The 20,981-nt window shown below is 40.1% G+C and overlaps 1 protein-coding gene and 1 pseudogene across 3 annotated transcripts in view; one reads left to right on the top strand and one right to left on the bottom strand.

Moving 5' to 3' along the window:
- The window catches only part of NTN4 (netrin 4), a 125,257-nt gene extending 104,516 nt beyond the window's left edge, over nt 1–20,741 (top strand). For all 3 annotated transcript variants that reach the window (XM_010383900.2, XM_010383899.2, XM_030939633.1), the window contains 3 exons: nt 8,197–8,265; nt 12,284–12,454; nt 19,331–20,741. In XM_010383900.2, coding sequence (XP_010382202.1) covers nt 8,197–8,265; nt 12,284–12,454; nt 19,331–19,467 — 377 coding nt within the window. In that variant the 3' untranslated portion in view covers nt 19,468–20,741. The remainder of the gene's footprint in view (nt 1–8,196; nt 8,266–12,283; nt 12,455–19,330) is intronic.
- LOC115900029 lies at nt 5,347–6,099 on the bottom strand (annotated as a pseudogene).
- Nucleotides 20,742–20,981: the final 240 nt, after the last annotated feature.

Genomic DNA, 20,981 nt, shown 5'->3' with positions numbered 1-20,981 from the left:
AAAACCATCGAGACACAATGTCTATGAGTAGACGAAAGTATTACTGATTCGACATCTGTCATGGTTATTAATTTGTTTTATTTGTGATTTGGTGTTGGTAATCAAAGTTTTCTAGAAAATTGCCAATTCTTTTTTTTTTTTTTTTTTTTTTTTTGAAATGGAGTCTCGCTCTGTCACCCAGGCTGGAGTGCAGTGGTGCAGTCTTGGCTAACTGCAACCTCTACCTCCCGGGTTCAAGCAATTCTCAGCCTCCCAAGTAGCTGGGACTACAGGCACGTGCCACCACGTCCAGCTAATTTTTTTGTACTTTTAGTAGAGATGGGGTTTCACAGTGTTAGCCAAGATGGTCTCAATCTCCTGACCTCGTGATCCACCTGCCTCACTCTCACAAAGTGCTGGGATTACAGGCATGAGCCACCTTGCCCAGCCACCAATTATTTTAATTTAAAAAAATTGTATTGGCATAGAGTTATACATGGTATTCACTCATAATTTATTAAACCTTTACTCAATCTGTCCTTAATCTTCTTTTTGTCCCTAAGCTTATCTGTGTCTTTTTCTTATTGTCTTATACTGATCTTAATTTGCTTTTCTCAAAGATTAACTTTTGGTTAACTTGATCCAATCTATTTAATTTTTCTTTATTTCCCTAATTCTGCTCTTATCTTTATTATTTCTTTTTTTATGTTTTCTTTAAGTTTGCTTTTTTATTCCTTTTCTACTTTTGTGAGTCCAGTGATTATTAACTTGTTTACTTTTAGCCTTTCTTAATTTTAACAAGTTCTCTTAAGGTTATACATTTCCTTTTAAGATCTCTTTATCTGGATCCTATTGGCCTTTATATGTAGTATCTTCATTATCATTCAAGTTCTAATGTTTTTCTAATTACCATTAAGAATTTCTCTTTAGCCGGGCGCGGTGGCTCAAGCCTGTAATCCCAGCACTTTGGGAGGCCGAGACGGGCGGATCACGAGGTCAGGAGATCGAGACCATCCTGGCTAACACGGTGAAACCCCGTCTCTACTAAAAAATACAAAAAAAAAAAAAAAAAATTAGCTGGGCGAGGTGGCGGGCGCCTATAGTCCAGCTACTCGGGAGGCTGAGGCAGGAGAATGGCGTGAACCCGGGAGGCGGAGCTTGCAGTGAGCTGAGATCCGGCCACTGCACTCCAGCCCGGGCGACAGAGCAAGACTCCGTCTCAAAAAAAAAAAAAAAAAAAGAATTTCTCTTTAATCCATTGAGTTGTCTAGGATATTTAATTGTTCAAACATTAGAGTTTTTAGATTTTTTTTTTTTTTACCCGGGGCTGGGCACAGTGGCTCACACCTGCAATCCCAGCACTTTGGGAGGCTGAAGTGGGTGGATTACCTGAGGTCAAGAGTTGAAGACCAGCCTGGCCAACATGACAAAACCCCATCTCTACTAAAAAATACAAAAAAATTATCTCGGTGTGGTGGCACATGCCTGTAATCCCAACTACTTGGGAGGCTAAGGCAGGAGAATCACTTGAACCTGGAAGGCAGAGGTTGCAGTAAACTGAGATCAGGCTATTGCACTCCAGCCTGGGTGACAAGGGAGACTCTATCTCAAAAACAAAAAAAAGCAAAAAACGGTATTTTTTTACTGATGATCTCTAATCTAATTTCATTGTATTATATCTGTTCTTTGAAAACCAGGAGGGCAACTTAGATTCATTTCTAGGTGACTTAAGGAGTAGCTACATAATTTGCAGGACTAGATGCTGGATGAAATGCAGAGCCCTTTTTAAGAATTTCATCAAATGGCCATGAATAATAGTTTGGGGTTTTGTGTATGTGGTTGGTTTCTTGTTTTTTTCCCAGCCTCTTTTCATTAGCAAGGAGAGCCTTACCCAATCTCTGTCTTTAAAAAGTAAGTCTGGCCGGGCGTGGTGGCTCACACCTATAATCCCAGCACTTTGGGAGGCCAAGGCGGGTGGATCATGAGGTCAGGAGATGGAGACCATCCTGGCTAACGCGGTGAAACCCCGTCTCTACTAAAAATACAAAAAATTAGCCGGGCGCGGTGGCCGGAGCCTGTAGTCCCAGCTACTGGGAGGCTGAGGCAGGAGAATGGCGTGAACCCGGGAGGCGGAGCTTGCAGTGAGCGGAGATCCGGCCACTGCACTCCAGCCCGGGCGACAGAGTCAGACTCCGTCAAAAAAAAAAAAAAAAAAAAAAAAAAAAAAAAAAGTGGGTCTGACTGTGATCTCTTTTTTGTCATATTAACTCCTTTGTATCTGAACTCCTGACCACTGCTGCCTGATGCTGAAAGCAGATCCCAAAGACCTATTATTTCAGGCCCCATCCCCTGAATGCATATTCATTTATTTCTTTTCTTTTTAAAAAAATTTTTTAATTCAAGAAGTATCAACAAACTGAAAACATTCATTTCTAGTCCACAGAGATACATATCTAGTTTTTGATGTAGGCTATGTCTTTTTTCCATCCTTTATCTAATATTGCTATATGCTTGGAGCTCAGGAGGTGCTAAAGTATGAATTCACAAAGTTCTGTTGATTGAGAATGTCTGTGATAATTTTCCCGACATTGTATTATGAAAATTTTCAGACATCCAGAGAAGTTTTAGAAGTTGCACACTCACGGCCGGGCGCGGTGGCTCAAGCCTGTAATCCCAGCACTTTGGGAGGCCGAGACGGGCGGATCACGAGGTCAGGAGATCGAGACCATCCTGGCTAACACGGTGAAACCCCGTCTCTACTAAAAAATACAAAAAAAAAAAAAAAAAACTAGCCCGGCGAGGTGGCGGGCACCTGTAGTCCCAGCTACTCGGAGGCTGAGGCAGGAGAATGGCATAAACCCGGGAGGCGGAGGTTGCAGTGAGCTGAGATCCGGCCACTGCACTCCAGCCCGGGCGACAGAGCGAGACTCCGTCTCAAAAAAAAAAAAAAAAAAAAAGAAGTTGCACACTCACATATCCGCCACCTAAATTCTATCCACCCATCAATCCACGTTTTAGATCAGAGAGAAATCACAGTTTTAAAACCTTCTCATAGAGAACATATGGACCCCTCGAGAATCAAGAACCGAAATCTGAGAAACAAGGTTATTTGCCCATCTGTATCATGGTTTTTTCACTTAACATAATCATATGATAATTTTCCTAATGGCTTCACTGTCCAATCACAACAGGAAAGAAGGTGGGAAAGATGAGGCAACATGAAGTTATCATATTTATCTTTTCAGCATTTGAAAAATAAAATAAGTCTTTACTATGAACTTTTTTTGCTTTAATGCTACATAGTCTGGAATTTTATGATTTTAACTTTAGTAGCCACTTTTAAAAGTGCTCTTCTATTTTTCTAACCACACAATGACTTTTTATAATTCTCCAAGTTTGCTAAACCAAATCTGTAATAATCCGGTTTTTAGGACTATAGGACATTCACTAAGCCCATCATGCGTGTTATTAGAGAGTTGGCAGCATTCCAGCCAAGCACATAAAGTGCTGGCACCAGAATGACTCCAGACTCTCATGTCCACAGCAGCTGTTAGGTCTGTAATGTCCCCAGAGAGTCTCTGAAATTCATCTGGATGAGCGCCAGATTGAGGAGGACTTTATTCAGTTTCCTGCATTGAGTATAGAATGGTGCTTCTGGGCACCTTTTTTTAAACAAAAGTGTTCTAAGCATTGAAAAAAAAATCTACCTACCTATATACCTCCCATAAGTTTCCATAAAAACAGTTTTCAACCAGGAGTATAATACACTTTACCAACAACAAAACACCCATAATTTCTACACTTCTTACACCAGATGTAAAATTTCACTTCCTGAATAGCAAAACTGGCCTTAACTAGTACCACAGAAGTGTAAAAAATGCTCATTTTTTTTTAAATGTCCTAATAACCTAGTATAACTAAACAAGCTTTTCTTCCCTTCCAGATTTATTTTAAGAAAACACATCTGGGCTGAAGCCTGATCAACAAATATTGATGTTTGAGCTCTAAGTATATGAAAAAGAAGCGTTGGCAAGCAGCCAAAGAAAGGTCATCAAACAATAGACCTATGTATGCTCTTCTAGGCTGAAGGGTTAAAGAGAAGAGCATTGTGGAGGAACAGTATATGCCATTTGGAGTTCCATTAGGTTTTATTGCACAGTAGTTACTGTACTCTTCTGCTTTGTGGAATTATCAAAGGCCATAGGCTATTCACTTAGGTTACTACAATTTCTTTTCTTTCTTTCTTTCTTTTTTTTTTTTTTTTTTTTGGCAGAGTCTCACTTTATTGCCCAAGCTGGAGTGCAGTGGCGCCATCGTGGCTTACTGAGCCTTGACCTCCTGGGCTCAAGCGATCCTCCCTCCTCAGTGCCACCAATGCTCCCCTCCACGAGTAGCTGGGACTACAGGCGCATACTACCACACCAGGCTAATTTTTTTTAATTGCACATAACTCCTTTATTATACTCATCTGGAGAAAGGATTTAGTACAGTTATGCTCAAATGAACACTGGACCTATGTGGCAGGGCCAAGCAACTTAGAACATGATTCAGAAATCAGTCAGTGAAAGACACACTTGGACAGGACCAAGAGGCATTTCACTGCCATGAAACAAGGCAGCAGAGGGATTCTAAAACACACAGCAGGAAGCACTCCTACTCCTCCGAGGTCAAGGAGCTTATCCCATGTTGGTGTGAGGAATGGCTTATTTTCTGATGACCACATGTGGGACTATTTCAACTGCCATGAGACACCCCAGAAGGGTTACTGTTTTGTATTATTTACATATACTATACTTCTTTTTTTATATATAAAAGTAAATGTAACACCTAAACCAAATTCAGGATTGATCCCAACCTTCTAGAGCCAGCTCCTCTGGGGTCAGGGAGGAAACAGCTGTCACATCACGATGCAGGTTACATTCATCTTCCACTGGAATGACTAGAGCCCCCAGGCAGTGGCCTGACTACAGAAGAGCAGAGGACTGGCTCTTGGGGACAGACAGGCTCTCTTGCTTCTCCTCATTGGTCATGGCTTAGCCTGCTTCCTCTCCACAAGTTCTTAGTAAACAAAGCACTCACAAAAACCCAAGTCACTACTTTTAAACTCTCTTGGACTAGGGGAGCTTTTCCACAGCTTGGACTGAGAATCCGTGCCCTAGAAGTGCTATTCTGACTAGAATGTACAAAGGGAGTGGGTGCAGGAGACAAAAATGGCTAAAAAGAAAATGGGAGACACTGGTCCCCATCTGCCGCTACAGCTCAAGATGCCTACACATGTGATCAGTGCGGTGTGTGCAGGAGGGAGGGGCAGAGGGACACGCCGGGCAAGGAAGGTGCTCCTGGGGACAGTAGTCTGCCCATCGGCCTTCACTTCTTGGCCTTGCCCTGGGCAGCCACAGCTTCTATGGCTTTACGCAGAGTCCCTTCATCCCCCAGGAACTGCATGCTCCTGACGGGCTTTGAGCTCTTGTCCAATTCATAGACAATGGGAATACCAGTCAGTAGGTTCAGCTCCATGATAGCCTCTTCAGAGAGACCCTCCAGATGCTTGATAATGCCCCAGAGGCTGTTGCCATGGGCTGCAATCAGTACCTGTTTCCCTTCCTTGATCTGGGGAACTATTTCTTTATTCCAAAAGGGCAGAGCTCTGGCAATAGTGTCCGTCAGACTCTCACAGGAGGATAACTGATCTTCTGTGAGGTCTGCACACCTGCGATCCTTACTGATGTTGCTGTAGAAAGGATGGTCGGGCTCCAACAGAGGTGGTGGAACATCATAAGAGTGCCTCCAGATCTTCACCTGGACCTCACCATGCTTTGCAGCAGTTTCTGCTCTACTGAGATTGGTCAGATCCCCATAGTGCCGCTCATTGAGGCGCCAAGTCCTCATTACGGGTGGGCCACATCTGATCAATGACATCTAGCACTGTCCAGAGGATCTGCGTCGCTCCCTTCTGCACTGAGGTGAAGCAGATGTCAAACTCAAAACCAGCATCTCTCAGCGCCTGCCCGCCGCACTTCACCTCCTGGTGGCCCGCTGGGCTCAGATCGGAGTTGTACCAGTCTCCAGGTTCCATGCGCTCTCACCATGCTGGATCAGCACCAGTTTGTAGGCGGCCATGGCGGCGGGCTTGGGAAGCAGTGCTGGCTGGGGTTCACAGATTCCAGAGTCACAGCCTGCCCTCCACCGCTCCCCCTACCCGACCACTGTGCCTGCGTGCTCGACAATTTTTAATCTTTATTGTAGAGACAAGGCCTTACTATGTTACCTAGTCTGGTCTTGGACTCCTGGGCTCAAGCAGTCCACCCATTCCGACCTCCCAAAGTGCGGGGATCACAAGAATGAGTCACCACACCTGGCTGCTCACTCTTTTATCTCTATATTCCTACCAAATTTCTACCTATGAGAATCTTAAATGAGTAAATAAATGTAAAATGCTTAAAACAGCCTGGTATACAGCAAGTGCTCCTCAGTAAGCAATAGCTGCTGTCCTGACCACTCAGTGCTTATGAAATATAGTACATGAGGGCAGGAGGGGAGAGGAAAGGGGGAAAAGTATATCTAATTGTTAAATCAGTAAGAGTGAAAATCCTATCCATGCTAGGCTCTGAAAATGTAAAGTCGATAAGATATAACCATTGTCTTGAAGGGACACAGTCTAGAGAGGAAACGAATATATAAATGAGTATGAGAATGCTATACATCTGTGATCCCCAACCTTTTGGGCGCCAGGGAGCGGTTTCGTGGAAGACAGTTTTTCCATGGATGGCAGGGACAGGGGACGGTTTCAGGTTGAAGCTGTTCCACCTTAGACCATCAGGCATTAGATTCTCATAAAGAGAGCACAACCTAGAGCCCTCACACGCACAGTTCACAGTAGGATGGGCACTTTTATGAGCATCTAATGCCGCTGCAGATCTAATAGGAGGCAGAGCTCAGGCGGTAATGTGAGTGATGGGAAGTGGCTGTAAATACAGTTGAAAATCGGCTCACTCGCTGGCTGCTCACCTCCCAGTTCCTAACAGGCCACAAAGCAGTACCAGTCCGCGACCAGGAGTTTGGGGTCCCCTGCTACATATAAACTAGGTACAGGCTGGATGCAAGTGGCTCACACCTGTAATCCCAGAACTTTGGGAGGCCGAGGCAAGTGGATCGCCTGAGGTCAGGAGTTCGAGACCAGCCTGACCAATATGGTGAAACCCTGTCTCTACTAAAAATATACAAATTAGCCAGGCGTGGTGGTGTGTGCCTGTAGTCCCAGCTACTCAGGAGGCTGAGGCAGGAGAATTGCTTGAACCCGGGAGGCAGAGGTTGCAATGAGCTGAGATCAAGCCACTGCACTTCAGCCTGGGCAAGAGAACGAGACTCCCTCTCAGTAGATAAATATATACATACATACATATGTATATAAAATAAACTATGCACAAAGCCATTTTGAAAGTCTTCCACATGGCCTGGCAAGTCTCTCATATGTAATAGTGACAATATATAATTTAGATTATTGGGAGAAAATACTCAACTTATTCTTCAAAGTCCCTTTTAAATCCTTCTTGATCCAAGAAGCTTTTTCCCATCTTCCCAAACATATGTGACTCTTCCACCCAAGTAGATTGTACCTCTCCCAGACCACTTACCACTTTATCACTTTTCATACACTTGGTTTCTTCACCTTACTGAATTGCAAGCCTTAAGGCAAGAATTGTATCTTGCTTATCTTTATGGTGCTGAAGTGCGAAGCACCATGCCTTGCATACCAAAGGTGCTCAATAAATACTTTTAAAATGGGTAACAACAAAAAAATTGGACAATATTACCTTCAAGGGACTGCCCAGTTTATTTAATTTCACTTTTGTTGTAGTGAACATTAACTGCAGAAAGACAACTGTTTTCCATTCAGTTGTTCCTTTCTATTAGCACAGAATATTAATACTAGACTGTATTTATCACCACATCAATTACAAGCATTGAAATATATCATTGTTTCTACCTTCTGTATTTCTCTTGGGTGAATACTTTATTGGAAGATAACTAATTTAATTTAGAAAGAGACTCTACTTCTTTTGAATGACTTTCGGGGCTTCTTGGTACTTACAGATTATGTTGTACACAGCACTCTAGGCTTAAGGGATGTGTTATCTGGATGCACTTGCTGATCTCTTGTTTTTTCTTTCTTTGTTTTTCTAATAACTAACACCATTTTTTGTTTACTTTCTGTAGGTAAATGCGAATGTAAGGAACAGATATTAGGAAACGCCAAGGCGTTCTGTGGAATGAAATATTCATATGGTGAGTCTGAAATCCTTGAATGCTTCTGAGAACCTATTCACACCAAGTTCAGAGAATTTTTTAGAAAATGGGAGGCCTGACTGATGACACTGTGTATAAATGAAAGCACAAAGCATTAGTCTTACATAATTACACTAAACACAGTGTTCTGTCTTGAGCTAGATTTTCCTGATGTAGATGGTGATGGATGTCCCAGGGAGGACAGGATGCTTATAGAGCAAAGGTAGGGTTACTATACCATAAGAAAAAGAGGCAGAGAGCAGAAAGAAGAAATCATGATATGAAATCCTTTCTCGTGGGTCCTTCTTGCCTTATTCGTCTAAAAGGGATGTTTCTAGCCACTTCAATGACTCTTGTGTTCATTTGTCACGCAGTAATACTGAGTAGAAATCAGTTTAAGGCAGCGTTTCACTATGGTTGAGAGCACAGGCTTTGGGCTCAGACCTATGTGAGTTTCATTTCTCGCTTATTGGGTGGGAGACTTAACTTCTCCAAACTTGTTTCCTCATCTGTAAAATAGGGATCATGCCACCTTCCTTGTGGAATAAGACGTTTGAAAAGCATGCAGCACATTACCTAGCACATATTCAATGCTCGGTAAATGGTAGGGGGAGGGAGATGATGTCTATTTGTGAGGCACTGAGACTAGCTGTCCACCTGGGTCTCTTCCCCACCCTTTCTGTATACTCTAGACACCCCTGTCTTTCAAAGAACAGGAAAATACATCCTGTACAAAAAGGGAAATGGCACTGCCTAAGTAAAGACTGTTACTATATTCAAATGGGTTTATATTTACTATTAAATATATTAAGATATCATATCTTGCTAACGCATTCTTGCCTAGTGTCTGAGACTTTTTTTTTTTTAAGACAGAATCTTGCTTTGTTGCCCAGGCTGGAGTGCAGTGGCACAATCTAGACTCATTGTAACCTCCACCTCCTGGGTTCAAGCAATTCTCCTGCCTCAGCCTCCCAAGTAGCTGGGACTACAGGCATGTGCCACCATGCCCAGCTAATTTTTGTATTTTTAGTAGAGACGAGGTTTCACCATGTCAGTCAGGCTGGTCTTGAACTCCTGACCTCGTGATCTGCCCACCTCAGCCTCCCAAAGTGCTGGGATTACAGGCGTGAGCCACCGCACCTGGCCTAATTTTTGTATTTTTAGCAGAGATGAGATTTCACCATGTTGGCCAGGCTGGTTTTGGACTCCTGACATCAAATGATCTGCCTGTCCTTGGACTCCCAAAGTGCTGGAATGACAGGCGTGAGCCACCACACCCAGCCTGAGATTTTTTATTGATCTATAATATATATGGCCTGAAATATACACTACAATGAGGAGAAAATTTTAAGTCATGATTTATGAAACCAAGTGTTTAGGTTCTCGATAACATTGTCTCTAATCTCATACAAGATTTTAAAAAGTAAATAACTGGTAAAAAAAAAAAAAAAAAAAAAACCTCATGAATCTTATCTAAAATTACATGCACACTTCCCTCTCTACTTTCCAACTTGGCTAAATAATAGAAGGAAACTTTTGAAATGTACAGCGCTCAATAAAGGAAAGGCAGTTTAGAGGGAATGGCATTGACTATTAAGAGCAAATATGATAATTTAGTTCAAAGTCAGTTAATTCCGTGAAAATATCAAGTGGCTCTCCTTATCACATCAACTTTGTAGCTCTCTGCATTTGCAAATAACCAATCTTTTAATACAACTGCATTAATTTTCTACTTAAGAATTTGAACATTCTTAATAATGTAATGAAACATCTTGGTCTTATTAAGTGCAATACTGCTACAGTCTTGGAAAAAATTGGTTTCCTCCTCCCCATTCCCTGGCTTAATAGAAAAAAAAAAAAAACACTTGACTTACTTGCTTACTCCTTTAGCAAATACCTATTGAGCAACAGAAGTGACAGACAAGGTCCCTGCTCTCTTTGAGCTTGCAAGTCTAGTAGAATAATAATAGTGAACATTTACTGAGCATTAGCCACACGCTGGGCACTATGCCCCCTGTCCTTCATGTATTTATCTCATCGGGGTTCTAGTCCAAACTCTACCTCTAGCCAACCAGTTATGTGAACTTGAACAGTTCATTTTATTTATTTGTTTTATTTTATTTATTTATTTATTTATTTATTTATTTATTTATTTATTTATTTATTTTTGAGAGATGGAGTTTTGCTCTGTCACCCAGACTGGAGTGCAGTGGCATGATCTGGACTCACTGCAACCTCTGCCTTCCGGTTTCAAGCATTTCTCCTGGCTCAGCTTCCCAAGTAGCTGGGACTACAAGCATGCACAACCATGCCCAGCTAAATTTTTTGTATTTTTTAGTAGAGACGGGATTTCATTGTATGTTGGCCAGGCTGGTCTCAAACTCCTGACCTCAGGTGATCCACCCACCTCAGCCTCCCAAAGTGCTAGGATTACAGGTGTGAGCCACTGCACCTGGCCTTAATTTCTTAAAACTCGCTTCCTCATATATAAAATATGTGAGCTTTTAAGACCCCTTAGAAGTCTAAAATGTGATGACTCCATAAACATAGCTGTCTGACAGCTGTATTCTCAGAGTATGAGACCAGCCAAGATAGGGTGCTCTCATTGCACACACTCTTCCATGGAGATGTGGATAAGCCGATAAGAACTTCCCTGTGGAAGTAAGTCCCTGTGGTGGCCTGTAATCCCACTACTCAGGAAGCTGAGGCAGGAAGAATTGCTTGAACCTTGGAGGCGGAGGTTGCACGGAGCAGAGATAGCGCCATTGTACTCCAGCCTGGATGATAGAGCGAGACTCCATCTCAAAAACATAAAAGAACTTCCCTATGTTTCCTAGTGTTCCTGAGTAGCTCAGTGATCCTTATCTTTACTTTCATTCCAACCCCAACTTACTTCATTACTTAATCCCCAGCCACATCAATTTCATCAATGGGAGGGCATAATAGAATCATGAGTCATACAGAATACTTGAGCTCCACCGTCATGCATGGGTGTCCAGCCCTTTGAATGTGAGGACTTTTTGGCTTATCTGGAGTGGCGGATATCACAAAAATTATGCACAGACATTTTTTTAGTTCATCAGCTATCATTAGTGTTAGTGTACTTTATGTGTGGTCCAGTGTGGTCCAGGGAAGTCAAGAGGTTGGACACCCATGAAGGGATAGCTTCCCTAACTCCAGTCAGCTTGCATTTTATGGCAGGAGAAGAATATTAAGTAGTGAATCATATCATTTAATCTCTTTAGAATATGCAAAATATATTTTAGCAGTAGCATTTTGCTCTCTATCATAACATTAAACACAATCAGCCACAAAAGAATAATATAGTCAGAACCTAAATAAAAGCCAGGATAATTCTACTTCCTATGTTTCTTCTCTCTGTTTAGATGTGGTAGCTGAATGTATTTAAGATTATAATTGCAATAGGCAAATGGTTGATATTCTCTTAGGATAATGATATTGCAGGGAGTCACATTTGAAATTGCCTAACAAATAAGAATATAGTTAATATAGAGAAATGAGATAAAGCCAGTGCAAAACTGAATGAGCCTATGACTTTTTTTAATTTAGTGTTTTTATTTTACTTTATTTCAATAGTTTTGGGGGAACAGGTGGTTTTTGGTTACACGGATAAGTTCTTTAGTGGTGATTTCTGAGATTTTAGTACACCCATCACCCAAGCAGTGTACACTGTACCCAATATGTAGTCTTTTATCCCTCACCTCCTCTCACCCTTCCCCGAGTCCCCATACCAAGTGTTATATCATTCTTAGGACTTAGCTCCCACTTATAAGTGAGAACATAATGAGGTTTAGTTTTCCATTCCTGAGTTACTTTCCTTAGAATAATGGCCTCTAACTCCATCCAAGTTAATGCCTAATGATTTTTAAAGCAAATTTTCACATCTTCATCATCAATTCACCTTTCCATTGTATTCTGAAATGCGTACTTACATGTTGTTCAAACTTCAAATGATAATATGAAATTCTATGTGTTTTGACTTCTGTGTTGTTAACAGTGCTAAAAATAAAGATTTTATCAGCTCATGATAAAGGTACTCATGTTGAGGTCAATGTGAAGATTAAAAAGGTCTTAAAATCTACCAAACTGAAGATTTTCCGAGGAAAGCGAACATTATATCCAGAATCATGGACGGACAGAGGATGCACTTGTCCAATCCTCAATCCTGGTGAGTATTAGACTTTCCTATCTTAGTATCTGCCTTGTCTCTGCTGATTTGCTGCTTGTCTTACATCCTCTGAAGCACAGCATAAATAAATTCAGCAAGAACATCTCTCCTTTTCACCATCTGACTCCCTGCGGAAAATCCAAATGTAATTCTTTGAACTAACATCGAAAAATTATTTCTCTTCCATGTGCTCTATAAAAGCTTAATATTTTAAAATCCAGAAATATAATACTCTCTATCCTAAAAGAGGAGACTCAGATTGGTTCCAGGTGCCAGTTGCATAGAAAGCACTTTCATGAATTTATCTGCCACTTACTCTTTATCTGAAAGCCAGGTCCTATTACAGTAGAACCTGTTCCCAAAGGAAGTTCAAATGCAAAATTCCATCTGTGGAAATAATATTGAATTCATTTTGACTATTGCTTGAAAAGCATCTGTTTCTCCTAGAGAGAAAACAGCTCTCAAGTTCTCATCATCTTGTTTTTCATGAAATGATATTTCTGGTTTCAAATTAGAAACAGCAGAAATAAACAAAACAAGAACTGTAGGATTTTAGAGCAACTTGAAATGGAGAGAAATTTGATTTGCACCTTTAAATGTTATAGCAGAAGTGAAGATGAATAAATAAGCACCAGGGTTCTTGCCCCAAGCACATGCGTTATCCTGGGTCATAAGCTGCTTATTTCTCTGTCTCTCTCGTCAAATTTGAGGATGGGGTTTAGGCTTTTGGTCACAGTGTCTTCAATACCTACCATTAGTACCCAGACAATGGTAACATAATACTTAGCAGGTTCTAATAAAACAAATCATAATTCAAAAAATACTCTGCATCTCCCTGCTTGTGTGATTGTCATCTGTGTCTTAGTCACACTGATGAAACAGGTGCATTATTTATGTTTGTGGTCTAATTCCTTCCCCATATAAACCCGTTGTTAATGTTAATAAGAAGTCTTTTGCACCCAGCCTGGCCAACATAGTGAAACCCCGTCTCTACTAAAAATACAAAACTTAGCCTTGTGTGGTGGCACGCACCTGTAGTCCCAGCTACCCAGGAGCTGAGGCAGGAGAATCACTTGAGACCAAGAGGCAGAGGTTGCAGTGAGCTGAGATCATGCCAATGCAGTCCAGCCTGGGCGACAGAGTAAGACTCCGTCTCAAAAAAAAAAAAAAAGTCGTTTGCAGTCTTTGATTAATAAATTTGAGAGAAACAGATAACTGAAAGAGAAAGAGAGAAAGCATAAACTAACAATAAAATATCCCCTCAGTCTAAACAAACTCAACATTGATACAGAACTTTTGATTTTGGCCAAGTATTGACCAATCTCTCACATCTTTTTCTACCCTTTCAATAATGTATTTAAATCAATTTAGATTTTAATAAGGAAAAGATGAAAAATAACATTTTAAATTACATAAATAAATAAACAAACAAACAAACAGACTGGGCATGGTGGTTCATGCCTGTAATCTCAGCTTTAGGAGCCCAAGGTGGGAGGATAGCTTGAGCCCAGGAGTACAAGACCAGTCTGGGCAACATAGTGAGACCCAGTATCTACAATAATTTTTTAAAAAATTAGTTGGGTGTGGTAGCACATCCCTGTAGTCCCAACTACTTGGAAGGCTGAGGTAGGAGGATCACTTGAGCCCAGGAGGTCAAGGCTGCAGTGAGCCATGATTGAGCCACTGCACTCCAGCCTGGGCAAACAGAGCAAGACCCTATCTCAAAAGAAATTAAAAATACATAAATAAATAAAATTCCAAAGAACAAATTGAAGTAATAAGAATCTTGGGCTTTGAATACAGGAAACTAAAAATAATTCATGTAAGTTATATTTCCCAGTGATTTGTGCTTAGAGGCATCTCTTATAAGAGCTTTCCTACTGTCTTGGCAAAAGAAAAAAAAAAAAAAAGTCTGCCCAGTTTAGTGAGACATTAAAAACAAAAGCTTTGACCATCTGAGCCACCCTCCAGGAAGTGAACCATACTTCCTAATCAGGTTTCTGCCAAGCCAAGTCAAAGAATCAACTGAGTTCATCACAATTGAAAACATAAGCGCAATTATTCAAAGAATTCTTGAAAACATGTTTACTTGCTTTGAAGAAAAGACTGGAACTTGCCAAAGCAAAACCAGACACTCTTTCATTTTACTTTGTTTTTCCATTTTTACAAGTTCAATAGCTAAGGCCAAAGAAAGCTGATAAGAAAACTGAAACCTTACATGCCAACCTGCTTCCTTGGCTACTTTGGAAAAGAAACAATCCTATTGGGTATCCCTGCATATTCATTCATTCTTAATTCATGCATACATGTACTCATTCATCAGTCATATATTTTAGAATACCAAGACTAGCACTAAAGTATTATATTTTCTTTTTCTATGGATACAAAATAAACTTCGTGTTCTCAAACATGTAGCACAGAAGATGTCAAAACCCCAGAGATAGGAAAATAAAATATAAATGCTAATAAGAGGTGGAAAAGAACATTGTTTTGCATGTTTATTTTTGGTGTGATGCTGCTTCATAATTTATGGTTTTATTCAGTATTGTTTTTATCAATTTAACTTATATTTATACTTTAATGGTAAATTCCTGTTTATTCTATTTATAGTTTCAAAGTAAATTCATGTAAAAATACCAGACTTAACCCTGAGATTTCTTTCTTTCTTTTTTTCTTTGTTTAAAGACAGGGTTCTCTGCTCTGTTGCCCAGGCTAGAGTGGTGGTACTATCACTGCTCACTGCAGCCTCGACTTCCCAGGCTCAAGCAATCCTCCCGCCTCAGCCTCCCGAGTAGCTAGGACTACAGACGTGCCACCACACCCAGCTAATTTTTGTTTGTTTGTGTTTTTGTAGACAGGGTCTTCCTATGGTGCCCAGGCTGCTCTCAAACTCCTGGCCTCAAGCAGTCCTCCCACCTCAGCCTCCCAAAGCACTGGGATTACAGGCGAGAGCCATTGCATCCAGCCCTAACCTTGAAGTTTCTTAAAAATTGATTACTATATTTTTAAATGGGGACTTTATTATTTTAGACATTATACAAACAATTTTAAGGCTACTATATTTTTAACTAGTCAGTTAATTAAATACTGAGGTTCTTTTTCATGCAGAAGCTAAGGTTGCCTTTTATAATTTAAATGCCTTTTCATTCATTTTACATTGTACTCTCCAGTGTTTGAAACATCTGTCATTATTTTCCTTTTTCTCTTTTTCTGAAAACACCAAAATAGCTTTTTTTTAAGTTTAGGATTAGTTTCCTTTTATAATCTTTTAGCGGGGTGCAGTGGCTCACACCTGTAATCCCAGCACTTTAGGAGGCTAAGGTGGGCGGATCGCTTGAGCCTAGGAGTTCGAGGCCAGCCTGGGCAACATGGTGAAAGTCCATCTCTACAGAAAATACAAAAATTAGCCAGGTATGGTGACATGAGCCTGTTGTCCTAGCTACTCAGAAGGCTGGGGTGGGAGGATTACCTGAGCCTAGGGAGATCGAGGCTACAGAGTTGAGATGGTGCACTGCATGTCAGCCTGGGTGACAGAGTGAGACTCTGTCAAAAAAAAAAGAAGAAGGGAAGGAAAGGTGAGTGGAGGGGAGGGGAGATGTTTAGGGGAAATTTTTAAATTTCACATTTCTGTCCCCCAGAGATCATCTCTGTTAATAGCTTAGGAAATCATTTCTTATTTTCCTCTGGGTATATGTATTATATTTTTAACCAAAATGATATCATAGTATATGCTCCATTCTGTAACCTGCATTATTCTGTTAATAAGCTTTACCTTCAATTTTAGTTTATTTTTATATTATCTAATACTCAGGTCATATTTCTATTTCCCAACTGATCCCAAAATGTCCTCTAGAGCTGATTTGTCCTTTCCAGTATTCAATCCAGGATCACACATCTAGTTTTTCAGTCCCTCAAGTCTCTTTTATTCTGGCACGGTTCCTTTTTTATGACTTGTTGAGGAAACCAGATCAGATGCCCTGTCCCTTATCTGACCATCAACATTTGTGTGGTTGGTTCATTTATGGTAGTGTTTAGCTTGTTCCTCTATCTCTTCTATCTCCTGTAATCTCTGAAGAAAGGCTTGATTGATTCAAGACAAACATTTTGGCTTGAATCCATTATAGATATCATGGTGTGCTTCATGTTGAATCATGTCGAATGCACATGGTACCTGGATAACCTCCCATCAGTCTCTGTAAGCTTGACCTTTGGACTACAACGAAGGCAGCCTGATCTCTCCATTGCCAAAGTTTTGTTTTACCTTTAGAGATAGAAAAGAATGAGTGTGGTATTACGTAGCATTCTATGAGCATCCAGCTTTCCATTCACCATTCATTTAATGACTTTGTCACCAATTGATAATCCTTTCCTGAATCAATAACTTCATTAGAGTCTGAGAAATGATGTTTTTCTAATTCTTTCGAATTCTCTTCTCTTATTAGCTGGCATTCTTCTGTAAGAGGGCTTTCTCTCCCAAGCTGGGCAACTAGGTTACCATGAAATATAGTTCTTAGTGTAAAGACAGGATAAATGCTACATTCTTTCCCTTTAGTTTCTAATTTTCAAAGTAAGAAATGGTTTTAACAGCTGCCTCTAAAGATGACAAATTAATTTTTCTCTGACTTTCTCATTTTTGGTGTCATTTTGGAATTATGGATTTCTATGGATTTAATGTGTTTTCATACACACAATTATTGTGTTTCTTGGTGCTCAACTTATCACAGCTTTGACACATTATAACTCTGTCCTGCTAGCTGCTGCGTCCTTTTAAAAAGACACACATTCGGCCGGGCGCGGTGGCTCAAGCCTGTAATCCCAGCACTTTGGGAAGCCAAGATGGGCGGATCACGAGGTTAGGAGATCGAGACCATCCTGGCTAACACAGTGAAACCCTGTCTCTACTAAAAAATACAAAAAAACTAGCCGGGCGAGGTGGCGGGCGCCTGTAGTCCTGGCTACTCGGGAGGCTGAGGCAGGAGAATGGCGTAAACCCGGGAGACCGAGCTTGCAGTGAGCTGAGATCCGGCCACTGCACTCCAGCCTGGGTGACAGAGCGAGACTCCGTCTCAAAAAAAATAAAAAATAAAAAAATAAAAAGACACACATTCATCTTTGAAAGCTTTCTTGTTTTTAACACAATAAGATGTCCCATGCTCAACTTCCTGCCCTGAACCTGGAATAAGCCATTTTCCAAGAAGCCTGTATGGTTGTTATAGGTGTTCATACTACTTGGATGACATTTTTTTCTCAGTCATTTCAGTGAAAAATGAGCAATGAAATCAATTTAAATTGTGAAATTAAATTGATATTTTCAGTTGAATTTTAGCATCTAGCTTTCATGTAATTTAGTTTTAAAAAGTATATCTCTATTTTATATTGGAAAATTTTTATTTTATAAACATAATTATTTTATCTAGCCTATAATATTTAAAAGCTTTTCCTAAATACCAAAATCTACATTATTACAAACATTAACTAAGGGCAATTACTGTATTTCTTTTTACTAATCTATAGGTAATGAGACTATTCTTTCATTTCTTGGATATATTAGCTAAAATTTGTTATCTAAAGCTTGAAAGGAATTTTGAATACAGGGTCATCACAAGATCTAGGCAAGTTTTATCATTTATTTAGTTTTGTTTTTTTTTTAATGTATGACAAACAAACATCCTATTCCAAAAACACATAGGCTTTATATAGGGAATATGTGTTATTTTCTATAATTCATAGCTTCTTTCCTATACGTTTTCCTAAATGCTTGTTTCACTTTTATAAAAATCCTCCTTAGGCTGGGCATGGTGGCTTATGCCTATAATCCCAGCACTTTGGGAAGCTGAGGCAGGCGGATCACCTGAGGTCAGGAGTTCAAGAGCAGCCTGGCCAACACGGTAAAACCCTGTCTCTACTAAAAATATAAAAGCCAGGTGTGGGGGTGCACACCTGCAGTCCCAGCTCCTTGGGAGGCCAAGGCACAAGAATTGCTTAAACCCAGGAGGCAGAGGTCGCAGTGAGCCAAGACGGCACCACTGCACTCCAGCCTGGGCAACAGAGCGAGACTCTATCCAAAAACACAACAAAACAAAACAAAACAAAAAAACCTTAATACATACTACCATACACAGTGAGTCTCCAAGATGTACTGATCTAGGGCAGTATGGTGAGTGTCCCTAGAACCCTCAGTTCTTTGCCACAGAGTGTGGTATAGTACAAAGAAAAGGTTCTAGAATCAGCATGATCTGAGTTTGAGTCCAGGTGCTGCTATACTTACAAAAAGATATCAAACAAGTTTCTTAGCCTTGCTGAGCCTCAGTTTCCTCATTTGCAAAACAAGAAGGAAAAAATATCTACCTCACAGGGTTATTTTCAAAGCTAAATGAGATCATACATGTAAAGCATACATGTAAAGCATACATGCGCTAAGCATAGTAAATGCTTACTAAATGGCAGCTATTAATGTTTCTTACTCCTTATTCCAACCCTGAATATATAAAACTGCTGGAGTCAGCCAGGCGTGGTGGCTCACACCTGTAATCCCAGCACTTTGGGAGGCCGAGGTGGGCAGATGGCTTGAGTCCAGGAGCTCAAGACCAGCCTGGGCAACATGATGAAACCCCATCTCAACAAAAAATTTGAAAAAATTAGCTGGGAGTGGTGGCACACACCTGTAGTCCCAACTACTTGGGAGACTGAGGAGGGAGGATTACCTACTCCCAGGATATCAAGCCTGCAGTGAGCCAGGATTATGTCACTACACTCTGGCCCATGACAGAGCAAGACCTTGTCTCAAAATAAATACAAAAGAAAACCTGCTGGAGTCACATCTCTCCCTTCGATAAAGTATGATACTATATAGCCCCTAATTTTGTTCTCTTTTAGGTTTGGAATACCTTGTAGCAGGACATGAGGATGTAAGAACAGGCAAACTAATTGTGAATATGAAAAGCTTTGTCCAGCACTGGAAACCTTCTCTTGGAAGAAAAGTCATGGATATTTTAAAAAGAGAGTGCAAGTAGCATTAAGATGGATAGCACATGATGGCACTTCTCTATGTAAAAAACACAAATTTTAGAGCAAGAAGACCTCAGACAGGAAACTGGAATTTTTTAAAGTGCCAAAACGTATAGAAATGTTTGAATGCATGGGTCTCATCCAACTTATCTCTTCTGGACCCATGTTTAAATGTAGTTTTATTTCATGAAGACAAATGAAAACCCCTACACTGATATCTGTTTTCTATGGGACTGATTCTGAAATTCTTAACTATTAAGGATATTTTAATAGCAGCATGACATTTAGCAGTAATCCATTAAGGGCAGTACCTCTAACAAGGACGCCTTCCAGCTTCAGCTATGTTACTTACATTTGATGCTAAAGTAATGAATGAGGTTTTAAGGAATTCCCAACCCTACTATCAGAAAAGGTGTTTCTTAAAAAAGAGCCTTCTCTTGTGTGTTATGCATGAACTTTGGTCTGTAGGTGTTAAATGGAGCCTCTCCACGTGTATATAGTATTTCCTTGTATAAAGCACTTTACTACGTACCACTTGTGTTGTGAACGTTTGGAGACTGCTGTTGGAAGAAAGAAAAGAGTGTGTGAGAAAGCCTACTGAAGCAAAAGCGCTGCCACTACAGGTGGACAAAAGTGACCATATAAAAGAAGTTGTGCTATTTAACTCTGAATACTTGGAGAAACTAGGTGAAGATGCAACCAGAAAGGAGAATATGTATGCATGAAGACTCAGCTTCGAGCTGGAGGCTAGATTCCAAGATGACAGCCATGATGAAACTTTTTAAAAAACGAAACCAGAAGAGACTTTAAAATAAGAGAAAGAAATCATAAATGTAGACATATGCTTGGCTAAAGTGGAAATGGACTTTAAATTTTAAAAAGCTCATTTGCAATGCACTTGTATACACTTCAAAAATTATTGTAGACACAGAATTTGTTATATTTTTGTGCTTAGTATTTAAACCTGAACATTGAAACAGTTTTCCTCCTTGTCTTTCTTAACAGTAAGTCATTATATTTACCTGTTTTTTAACACAATGTATGTGATAGTAAACAAATCACAGTTTTTCATTATTATTCATCTTCTATACCCATGCATAACCACTATACATAGTTTCTTTTGTACTTGAATATACAAAACATGAACACAGTGCCATATGAATAATTTCACATACAGAACCATTTTTTCCCTGAAGTCCTGTGGACTTGCAAAAATATATATATATTGCTTTGTTAATTTGTTTTTATATTTCATATATGTAATAAAGGAATACGATCTCCTGATTTTTGTCTCATTTCTTGATTAACTCTTTCAGTGATGCTAAAGATTATCTTCTCATAATGAGGGAACTCAAATCTAATTCATTAATTTAAGAAAATGAAAGAAGGCCCAACTTCTACTCTGTTACTCTGGGGTTTTGGAATGGAGTGGAAGCTAACTCAGATGGATTTATTTTCTGTAGCCTTTAGACACAAACTTTTTTCATCAGATACATTGTGATTTTTATATTACATTAAT

The sequence above is a fragment of the Rhinopithecus roxellana genome, chromosome 10 (genome assembly GCF_007565055.1).
Source record: "Rhinopithecus roxellana isolate Shanxi Qingling chromosome 10, ASM756505v1, whole genome shotgun sequence".
NCBI classification, from domain to species: domain Eukaryota; kingdom Metazoa; phylum Chordata; class Mammalia; order Primates; family Cercopithecidae; genus Rhinopithecus; species Rhinopithecus roxellana.
This window is presented reverse-complemented; position numbering and strand designations above follow the sequence as displayed.